Source organism: Lottia gigantea (genome assembly GCF_000327385.1).
Source record: "Lottia gigantea unplaced genomic scaffold LOTGIsca_110, whole genome shotgun sequence".
Classification (NCBI taxonomy): domain Eukaryota; kingdom Metazoa; phylum Mollusca; class Gastropoda; family Lottiidae; genus Lottia; species Lottia gigantea.
This window is the reverse complement of record NW_008707002.1, coordinates 558,571-570,396: the sequence shown is the minus strand read 5'-3', so window position 1 is coordinate 570,396 and position 11,826 is coordinate 558,571. Positions and strand designations below refer to the sequence as shown.

The 11,826-nt window shown below is 34.3% G+C and overlaps 1 protein-coding gene across 1 annotated transcript; it reads right to left on the bottom strand.

Moving 5' to 3' along the window:
* Positions 1–1,118: 1,118 nt before the first annotated feature.
* LOTGIDRAFT_136939 (hypothetical protein) lies at positions 1,119–11,303 on the bottom strand (the record flags this gene model as incomplete). The annotated part of the gene is made up of 19 exons (XM_009047339.1): positions 1,119–1,268; positions 1,606–1,686; positions 1,936–2,116; positions 2,268–2,380; positions 2,625–2,753; positions 2,933–3,123; positions 3,611–3,720; positions 4,008–4,187; positions 4,469–4,604; positions 5,025–5,157; positions 5,430–5,573; positions 5,824–5,890; positions 8,579–8,991; positions 9,157–9,311; positions 9,490–9,655; positions 9,773–9,847; positions 10,235–10,457; positions 10,836–11,002; positions 11,211–11,303. The coding sequence occupies 19 exons, from the start codon at positions 11,301–11,303 to the stop codon at positions 1,119–1,121; spliced, it is 2,907 nt and encodes a 968-aa protein (XP_009045587.1).
* Positions 11,304–11,826: the final 523 nt, after the last annotated feature.

The window sequence follows — 11,826 nt, the reverse complement described above, 5'->3', positions numbered from 1 at the left end:
AAATGAAATATTCCCTTGGTTGCTGCTGAATAGTCTTACAAGAACAGACTGAGTGATGGACAACTGGAAGAGGAGAAGGGTAGGGGCTGGCTGACATATAAATTCTTAAAACTAGGACAGACAGATTGACAGACAGTTGAAGAATAAACACAAATAAAAGACAATATTTTGAATTCTGAAATCATTTATTATGATTCTGTTTTTACAGGTTTTATTTTAATTTTTTATAAAACACTAAGAAAATGATTAATTTATAGAAATATAGTAATTGAATGATGTATGATAACTTTGGTTTTAATTGATGATGATGTTTGATTATTTGGTTAGATTCAAATTAAAATAAACAATTATAACAAACAATAACCCTACAATAGTATACAGAGCTCCACCCAAATAAACAATCATCCACCCCCCCCCCCCTTCTCTCTCTCCAAAACACCATCCTACAGAATAATACAGAGCTACACCCAAATAAACAATCGTCCCTCCCTCTCTCCACATCACCAACCTACAGAATAATACAGAGCTACACCCAAATAAACAATCGTCCCTCCCTCTCTCCATAACACCATCCTACAGAATAATACAGAGCTACACCCAAATAAACAATCGTCCCTCCCTCTCTCCATAACACCATCCTACAGAATAATAGAGAGCTACACCCAAATAAACAATCATCCACCCTCCTCTCTCCATAACACCAACCTACAGAATAATATAATACAGAGCTTCACCCAAATATTCTCTCTCCCACTTTCACCACACCTTATCTTTTCATATCCTGTTCCAGAATCTCTCTTAGTTTAAACATATCTTGTTAAATATATTGTTTTTTCTCTGTCTGATGAGAGTAATTTTAATTAATCAACCGAGCCAAGAGACTTTATTTTACTAGTGTACAGATTTTGTACATAGTTTGGTTAATAATATACTTATAGTTAAAGGGAGGTAACTGTAACTAAAAAAACTAATATTATAACTACTAATAAAAACATAAAACAAATTTCAGATTGACTTGTTAAAATTTAAAATCTTGTAAATCATCCGAACCGATTGTATCTTGTTTTAGCAGTGAATAAAACAAAGAAATAATGTCCGCAATATTTTGAGAATATTTTCTACAATTCTAACAATGTTTTAATTTCATTAATTCTGTCTGCTCGACGTTCATCAGCTGATTGTTTTTTACTGAATGCTCCAGTCATCAAGGCTCGTTTTTTCTCCTGTAGTGCCAACATTCTTTCTTCTACTGAGTCTTCTACCAGGAACTAAAATAGGAATATAAAACTTTTGTTAATATTACTATCTTCAAATGAAATCCAAAGCTGATTAATAATCCTTCAAATGGAGCAAACTGTATACTACATTCTATTTGTATTTTATCAAGTTTCGATAATGTTGTTATTTTTAACTGTTTATCATGGCTAGCTTAGTTATTTTACTTTAGTGAAGGAAACACTTGATTTTTTGAGGGGACACTTCTTAAATGAAATGAACGGAGTTTTACGTCCTACTTTTCTGCAGGGATACGTCTTAAATCTTAATCATCTTATGTTTGTAGAAGAAATTTTGTCATTTAATAAGAGGGAGTTTTTAAAAACTAACCTTTGTAATGTTAACATCACGTTTTTGTCCTAATCTATGACAGCGATCAAAACACTGTTCTTCTGCTGCTGGATTCCACGCCTATAACATATATATTTAAAATAATAGTCAACGAAATATTTAACTCATAGAGCTGAATTCTATAAAATTATAGCCAATAGCTATCAGTATCACTGTCTAGACTTCTTACAACTTACATCTAGTTCTCTTACAATTCAACAAAAACATACTCTACCAATTTAGACTGTTGTCACTTTCAGTGCATTATGAAACTATTTACTCAAAAATATAACACTAACAAACCAAACCAAGCAGCCCTGATATACTTACAGGATCCATAAGAAAGACGCGACTGGCTGCCGTAAGATTAAGTCCAACTCCTCCAGCCTTCAGTGACAGTAGAAATATGGTAGGAGAGTCGGGTGATGGGTCCATAAACATCTCTATATTATCAACTCTCTTCTTGTTAGTCATTTTACCATCTAGTCGAGCAAACTTAAAACCATTTAATCTGTAAGATAATTTTTAATAGGTTGTTTTTAAGTTTAATCTAAAAATAAATAAACTGTAGATAACTGTAAATATAACGGCAAGATCAACATTGATTCCTTTAATAACTATATTAATGATAATAGTCAAGAAATATAGAAGACTGTACTTACCTCAATGGTACCTCAATAAGAGTCAGTAGAGATGTAAACTGTGAAACTATGATACTTTTAACAGTAGGGTCATCAATACGTTGTTGAACTACAGCTTTCATTAACGCGTCAACCTACATTTAATTAATTATACAAAATTACATACAGCAAGGTAGCATACCCTTAGAGCTATTCAGCCGTTAGCCATTCTTACAGCAGAGCACCAGGAAAAAAAACACATGGTAAAACAAAGTTCAACCGCAGAGAGAGACAGAAAGTCCACTTCCATCATCTTTATGGCTCTAGTAATGAAGACAAATTAGTCCGTGGAAATACTAAATCAAGCGCAATAACTCAAAAACTTCTCCAAATTCCTACCTTGCTACTGGATTGCCAGTTTTCATCAGTAACTACGGGTGTCTCTGGTTCCTGCAGTTGATTTTCAGGAATTTCTATCAACTTGTCTACTTTTATTTCTCCTCGACACATCGGACATGGTGCCATCATCTGAAAATAACAAAAGATTTATCGTAAAAACTTGGAAAACTCTATTTTCATGTACTTCCAATTGTCAAGACAAGCAGATTACAAAACAAAAAACCCAGTTCTCAGGTCTTAAGCCATAATATTTCTAGGTATAAAGCTGTAATATTTTCAGGGAGTAAAGGTGTAATAAATATACTGACCGTGTTATTTTGTTGTATGACGTTTTCAATACAGGTACGACAATAAACATGAGCACAGGGCGTTATAACAGGGTGTTTTAGACTGTCTAAACAAATCGGACACTCCTCATCAGAACCAGAATTTAACACCGCTAACAGAGCAGAGATTAATTTCTTCTTCATTTCATCATCTAATACGTTATTACCTCCATCTTGTTGTTGATTACCTCCATCTATATTCATTCCTAATAATTCTGAAATATTAGAATAAAATAGAGTTTAACGCACTTCTTTTTCTTCCATTTGGACTAATGAAATAATAAACAAATAGACATACGCTAACAATTTAGTTTCACGAGGATCCTGTCTACAAGCTGGGTAGCGCTTGATTGGCTATTTCTAATTCTGCCCTCAATCAAACGGTATGGAAGTGGGATACGTTACATTAAATTTTTTCCATCTCTGTAATTTTGAATTCTATCTATTTTTGCGATACACGTGAAAGGCGTTCTGAACTCTATTCCAACTTTTAATGAACGTCTGGTTGATTCTATGAATCCCTAACGTGCAGACCTCACCAATCGAGCTACCCCCAGATCCTTGGCCAAATTTCTTAGCAATGAAAAATTCACAGAAATCAGTCTGCTATCAAAAAATCTAGAATTGTATAACTGGACCTACCCATAGCCTGTCGAACACCTAACGCAGCTTTAGAACATAATAATGGATGACAACAGAGTTGACGAAGTCGTAATAAAATAACTAAAACTTGGCTGTAATGATGGAGTAATGTCCCCTGTTGAAAATATCTGAAATATAAATAAATGAATGAATAAGTTTGTGTTGTTCTGCATCTGAATTAATTCATGAAGACAATTGAGTGAAAATATTGTAAAAGTTGTTAAGACATTGGCACTTGTATATTCTTATCCGATTTCTAACAGACTAGGGACGTTATTGGTCAGTCAGTTCCTAATCTGACTACTGACTCATAGAAAGCATGATGGAACATGTGACCCCCACACCCAAAGCAAAAGGCTGTAAGTTATAAGAGGCAAAAGTTCTGTATTGATTTAATTTTATTTGAAAATTTTACCTGCTAATAATAAGTTTTCCCTCAGTCTGCATATCATTATAAACTTGTCGTTCTTCATCCGAGAATTTGATTGTTTCTATAAATACATTTCTAGCTGGTAGTTCAACCAATGGTTTACCGTTAACTTGTTGATTCTTCGTTCGTCTCAGTCCAATATTCGCCACCAACGCTCGAACACGTCTGAAAATCAACACATAGAAATTTAAATTTGTTATAAGCTGGTGAAAAAAGTTAATAAGAAATTGAGAATTCATTTGCTTGGGAAGATTCCTCCTCTGTCTAGACACTGCCTTGTTCATATTGCCAATAAACTGTTCACATCAAAGTTCACACATCTCTTACTAATTCAAAATATGGCATTCTGTTTTCAGAGCAAATAAAGATCTGACTTTGAAAGTGAAAATAATGCCAAAAACTCTGATAAACCCATTTTCCTTAACATTTAGAGTCTTTTAACTTACTTGATAGCTGACTCATGTCCCTGAGCTATAGGACGTTCAATAGTTCGTTTCCACCATGATGATTCCGTCAGGGGACTGATATTCAGGAAATTAACCAGTGAATATAAATCTTTGATGGAATTCTGAATAGGTGTTCCTGAAAAGTAAGGGAGATAACTGTTATTTTAAATCTCTGAAAATGGTTTAAGTCAAGGTTTTTCAGAAGCAGAAGCTCTCGTTTTCAATTCAAAGTTTGCCAGTATCATAGTTTATTTTCTTTACAAACCGGCCATTCAACACCCTTCTACTTACAATGAATAATCAGGCCTAAAAATTTGTCGAAATTAAGAAGAACCTTTGTCTTTGATCATTTTTAGAGAAGATTTCAAGGTTTTCAGACACAAAACATACACTGTATCTATGGACAAATCGAAATGATTTTGCACGATTCTAATAAAACTCGTGTGAATTTTTAGGCCTGGTTTTGTTACTATGAAAATACATACAAAACTCACGAATAGTATATGAGTTCAGACGAAACAATCATTTTGATTGGTTAAAATTGCCCAGCACTGACCTGTCAAAACCCATTTTCTGTCAGCTTTCAAATCTGTTATAGCCTTGGCCATCAACGTGTGGGAATTTCTGATATAATGTCCTTCATCGAGAATTATTCTTAACCAGTGAACTTTACGTAATGGATTTCTACCCTAAAATAGAAAAGATGATCTAAAATTATACCATAGAAGGATGAGTATGTTTTGCTAGTATTTTGACTCCTATTGTTAACACGAGCCATGAAAAATAGCTGAAAATAATTACAATGGAATCAAAACAAAAATCTTAACATTAATCTCTCCCATTTTATATTGAAGAAATCTTGAAAAGAATCAAACCTGAATCTGTCAGCTTTAAAAACAATTGTTCCGATTCACTCAGTGCCCCAAATAATATATAGAAGACATATTAAATTGCTACTAACCTTAAAATCAGCAGATATAGTACCATAAGTAGAAATAACAATATCTTGACTCTCTAATAATTTACTATCAGTAGTACGACCATTACCGTAGTATGTATAAATTTCTAATTCTACATCTTCTCTTACATGTTCTTCTAATTGACTCTATAAATAAATATATAATATCTCAATATCTCAAATATACTTGACAGGAGAAGGCATGCTATCTGATATGAGCTTTTTTATGTGACAGTGGAGTTTAGTTTTTGGATTACCTTTCTCAGGGTATAACTTCACAAGTTTAATAGTTAAGATGTAACAAAACTGTGAAGCATGTGTCTGTTCTGAGTTCTAAAATGATGTGTGTATCAAATACGAATCAAGTGGTAATTACTACCTTACTTCCTGAACTTACCAGCCAGTTGTTCATAACAGACAGTGGACAGACTATAAGAGTTGTTCGTGGTTTGTTTGATTTGGTTCTCCCTGTGGTACTATTACAGCTACCCATCACTAAAACATAAACAATCAACTCTGTTTAACATTTCTTGAAGATAATTTCATTGTTTTTGTCATGTAATTGAACGTGGATTGGACAAGACTTTAGTCGCCTATCTTTATCAAATTACAAAAATAACCTCTATAACTTAATGAAAAGATGAGTATATCCTGTACACAATTTAAGATTAATTAATATATATATTTACCAGCTTTATGACAGTTAAAAGGAATTTCCATGGCGAGATCTGGTAACCAATCTTCACCACTGGCTACAAAAATACAAATTAATTTAACTACGTGAACAAAGATAACAGGGACCACAACGATCTTTATTAAACTTTTGTATGTGTATCAGAACATTTTTAACATACATTTTCAGTCATATTTTCAGTGACATCATAAATGGTTATTATTTGTATTTAGGAAAAATGAAATGAATGGAGTTTTACATCCTACTCTTATGTACCTTAGAAAAGATGAAACAAGGTAAATACTGTAGATATATAAATAGCATTGGTTATCAAACTTGTTTACAACTTAACATAACTTACAAACATCACTGCTATCTGACACATCATCATCATCATCATTTATATCATCAGTAGGTAGAGAGGGTAGGGCTGGAGCTCCTGCCCCATATTCTTCTTTTAACTTCTGTTTCTTTCCTTTCCCTTTTCCTTTATTATTTGATGCACATTTTGATGATGATAGCTGCTGAGATGATTGAGGCAAGTTTTCTAAATTTGATGGAGACGAAGTAGTTGGAGGAATTAGTCCTTTGGCAGACGAAGGATGATGTCCTTGGGTAACAGAAGGAACTAGTCTTTGGGTAACAGAAGGATCATGTCCAAGCACTTTGGATTCAGACGTCACAGATAAATTGTCAGTGGAAACTATTGGTGTAATTTTTGAAATTGGTTGAACAGGAATGGTTGTTAGATTTGTATCTCCCTTCTCCAGTTTTACTGGCAAAGAAATGTGTCGTGCTGAAATACAATAAGTAACATTACAACTATGAGGATCTAGAGCACAGTCGGTTAGAGGGTTGGTTCTTTACATGAAGGCATTGGCTTGGTTACTTCGAGCAAATGGCGGCTGTGGGTTCAATTCTTGTGGCGTGGCGTGGCGTGGCGTGCGATAGTCCGATGACCTTCAATAAGTCATCTTTACTCATTATTCCAGTCAACCCAGCTGTAAATTGGTATGGATAATCTGGGAAAGATCAATGCCAAGAGATTTGGTCAAGGACAAGCTGGTAGAATGGATCCTTAACCTTGTAATGTTGTCATTGTAAAATATAGTTGTTTTTTTGTTTCTTTCTTACCTCGTTTAGCTGGTGGTTTCATTTCTGTATCTGAATCGTCAGAATTAACTTCAACGTATCGTGTTGGTTGCTTTCTATTTCTGGAGAGAAAAAATTCAACTATAAGGTTTTAGGTAAAGTTTTTAAATAGCATTTAGCAATTGTAAGTATGTTATATAGGTTTTAGGTAGTTATCAGAGTCAACAGGGATCAGGAGAAGCTCTTTCTCACTACTGTATACTTGCCAAATATATCAAATTAAAATTCCCACTTCTTCTTAGAACTGTGTAAATCTAAAATCTGTCACCGTAAAAAAATGACCACCACATCCTGACCAAAAAATCATCAAGTTGACAAAACACAGACACCATAATAAGTGAATGGTAATAATAGGGTAGGGTAGGTCTTTCCTTGTTCCTAAAAATAGTTTACCAGAGTTAACAAAACCAGCCCCTCCCACAAAGATCCTCGTCTCTTTTGAAACATTTGTCATTCCTACGTACCGTTTGGGTTTACTTGAATTAACAAGGGGAGGTAAACTCTGTAATTTTGTAATATCTGGTGTTATATCTGGTATATAATCTAGGTCTTTTTTCACTTTACTTCTTCTCTTTCCTTTCTTTATCTTTCCTGTCTTCACTGGAATATACAACAAAATTATAGAAATAATGATATTCACAAAACAAAACAAAAATATACAGGAAGATTTTGTACAGGCAAGTTTCTTGAACTTGACTTTTACAAGTGAATATGTAATGTCATACACCACACAATCAATTAATGTTAAAATTTTTTGTGTAAGAAGCAAAGCCTACAGGTCTCAAAAATATATTTGACAAAAAATTTCTTTATTCTTAGTTATGTTTATTAAATATAAACACGATAAGAGATGGACAGAACAAGAAAAATTTCCAAATTAAATGTGGGTGTATAAAACATACCTGGTGGACTTTCATCTGGAATCACAATTATATCGTCCTGTATCTCACATTTCACATCTTCTGATTTTATCACAGTTACTTCCCTTGATTCTGCCGTCTGCAACTCACTCAAACAATCATTTGATTGGTCAATAAATGGCATGACATCACAAGAATTATTAGAGTTTTCATGGATGATAGGACAACCTTTTGGTCCGCAAGAAGTCAACAGATTTAAGTCGTGAATAATACTTGGATATCTTGTATATTCTACTAGCTGTAAATTGGAGTTGTCTTTCTTAGATTCATTTGAATCTTCACTGATATAAATGACCCCTGAGTCATTCGATTTAAGGCCAAGATCACTTGGTTTTTGGTCAAGTTCATTTGCTTTCACAGCAACATCATCAGAGTTTGATGACGAGTCAGATTTCAGAAAATCAAACAAAATGTCGGCAGCCGTCCGAACTTGTCTGTTGTCAGTAGCAACCATGTCATTATGTTTAGCACTATGTGATGTTAAGTTTATACATGGAGCACTATTAGAATCTTCATCACTTTCGATCACCATCCTTTTTCCTGATTTATTTCTGGGTCTAGCACTTTTAATATCATCATTAGCATCGTTAACGACACTTCGCGACTGTTTCTTCAACTCAGATTTTGAGTCAGATTCTGAACTGGAACCAAATGGTTTAATGACAAATTTCGGAACTTTACTTTGAAATATTCTCAGAGTTTCTGCTGCCTTTCGTTCTTCTTCCTCGTCGGAATCTTCGATATAATTTTCTGGGTTAGCGAGACATTGGTCGAATTTATCCCAGTCTGATTGGTTGGTTTCTGATGCTGACGTACTGGCCTGTGCTTTCTTTGTTGATTTCTGTAAAAACCAAAGATTATAATAATGAACGAATTCTTAAAATGTCCCTGAACTAATTTGACTTAAAGCGCTATATGGCCTCACTGTAAAATCCACGTTGAATGCTGAAAGTAAATATAAAGTAAAAGGTGTAAAAAGGTATACCTTAGTTTTAGTTTTGGTTTTTGATTTTGACTGTTGGCCAAAACGATTTCTACCTGCAACTGGTACAGCCAATGGCTGACCATCATGAAAATTGGTTAAAATAAGGGAGATAACTTCCAGAGTTTTTCCGAGTCCCATGTCGTCTGCTAAAATACCTGGAAAATGCAAAAATTTTCTAATGCAAAATAGATGTATTGGGCACTTTTTAAACAATAAACAGTGAAAATATTTAATTATTGTAATTTACAATTATAATCTGATTGTATAACCATAGTATCAATGAAAGAAACATCATCGAAAGGGCTGGTAACACTATTAACAAACTAAACAAACCTCCGTGAACTGTAGATGGTCTATGAGAAGTAGTATATACTGTTAAACTATTGTAATAACGCTGTCCTCGTTTCTCCCAGAACGGTGGTAACGCTTCATTATTCTCCTTACATATCATCCAGTTTAACGCCTGTTTCTGATGGGGGTATAGCGGTGTTCTTATAGCCTGAAATATATAATAATAGGTCATTTACTTCATATCAACCTGGGCACAAAAATGGGCACAGAAGGCTTCTCATGGGCGTGGTTTGACAGAAGTATAAAGTAATCAATAAGCTCCTACCTGTGTAGGTTCAGTCATGGTGGTTTTATCTCCTTCTTCTAAAGTATCAAATAGTTTATCCATTTCATTTCGAACCTGAAATATCAAAATCCATAAAAATACCAACAAAATTTAACATAATCCTAAATAACGCTTACAAAGGGCTATTGATTCCAATATATTGATGCCATCCTCAGAGTATGATAGTTTATAATTAACAGTCGTTTCAACAATTTAACAAGGTGGTACTGATGAAAGATATGACAGTACATAAACATGATACATTAGTAAATGCAGAGTTATACAAAATGAAGACATTAGCTAAACAACTGAATACATCTAAACTTCTTTCAGAAAAGTAGATTGGTCAAAAAGATCCAATGAATTGCGCTATATTCAAGTATAGTGAGGACTTTAATCCCTATCTTTTTAACAACTCTATTAATATTTGCTAACTTAGATATAAAACAAAACCATTCTTACCTCACTTGGTGAGAGAAAAACTCTGTTGGATACAACATGACTGTAATCTAGACCTGGCTGACTGCCTGAGGCTTGACTGGACGAGGCACCAACAGAATTATCTCGTGGAGTAAAACCGTGGGATCGTAAAACAGACAACGCCTCATTCTTCTTCTCAACGTCTCCCCACAATGTTATCTCTATTGGTATTTTATATGCATTATTCTTACCACTAGGAACGACTCTAAAATTACAAACACAAACAGGCTGTTATTTTTCTCTACTTTCCATTCCACTATCCCACAATTCTTCATAGATAGCAAGAATTCTGCCACACAATTTGATTAGTTACATTATGAGGTCATTAAAAATCAATCAGGAAAGAATAAACAAAATTGTAATCTTATTTTAAAGGGTCTGATTAATTTGTCATCATATCCTACTCTTATCTAGCAAAAAAGAAAAGGCCAAAAGGGTTTTACAACATTTCAGACATCCTTTGCTGAAATGCGTGTAAATTATGGATGTGTTTCCTGTTTTAACCAAAAGTTACATACTTTTCCACCCATGCCAAATAATAGTTGGACTACCTTCACCCTCTCTCCCTAAAAAAGTTACCTACCCTTCAACTCGTGCTAGCTTATTATCCAGTATAAAAGCCAGGGGTTTGGCCAGTTCTCGTTTAATATGACCAACTTGTTGACTATCCATGTTTACAACTCTAATAGCATTCTTATCGTACACATTCTGTGGTTCTCTCTGTAATGTGACCATTTCTCCATTATTCACCTAAAATGTTCAGATAAAATTCTGATTACATCTATCTTCCATTCCATCTTTAATATTCAACTTTTATTTTAAATATGGCCACTACAGATTACAGTTAGGGTCTATAGACAGGCCTCTTGAACATTCATCCCAATAACCTTTTGACCTAACCTGATGACCTCTGCTTTAAATCAGAAGTTCAAAAAGGTGATTTGAAAAAAGTACTTACTGTTCCTTTATAATGTTGAATTCCAACAACATCGCCACGGATACTGCCAAACATCACATCATTGGACGATACATCTTGTGATGAACCAATCATTGACATCATTAAATCATCATCATCATCATCACTGACGTTAATTGTATAATTTGCTCCGACATCCATTCCACTTGCTCCAACAAAACGCCCCAACCATGAAATATCGTCATTACAAAATGCTTCAGTTCTTCCTGGGGTAGGAACACTTCTCTTTCGTTTTGGAGTTTTACCCTTCTTTTTCACTCCTTGGGGTTTAGATTGGTTCCAGCCCCAACGTGTGCCAAAGCCGTTATTGAACATGTCTCCGATTCCTTGGAACCAGCCACCGGCGCGACCAAACCAGCCTCTTCTCCTACCCATAGTTAACAATTAAACCAAGTTCTGTTCTTATAACATCTTTCTGTAGATACAAATCAGTTATCTAATCCCTTTTCTATTTCCACCCTCAATAACAAAAACAATTGCAAAAATGAATGCCGTGTAAATCACTTGGAATATTTGATTAAAAACAATAAGAAACGACTGAATCACTGGACATGGACAACACATTGTGCAGTGAAGATTGAAAAGGGGACATAACAGG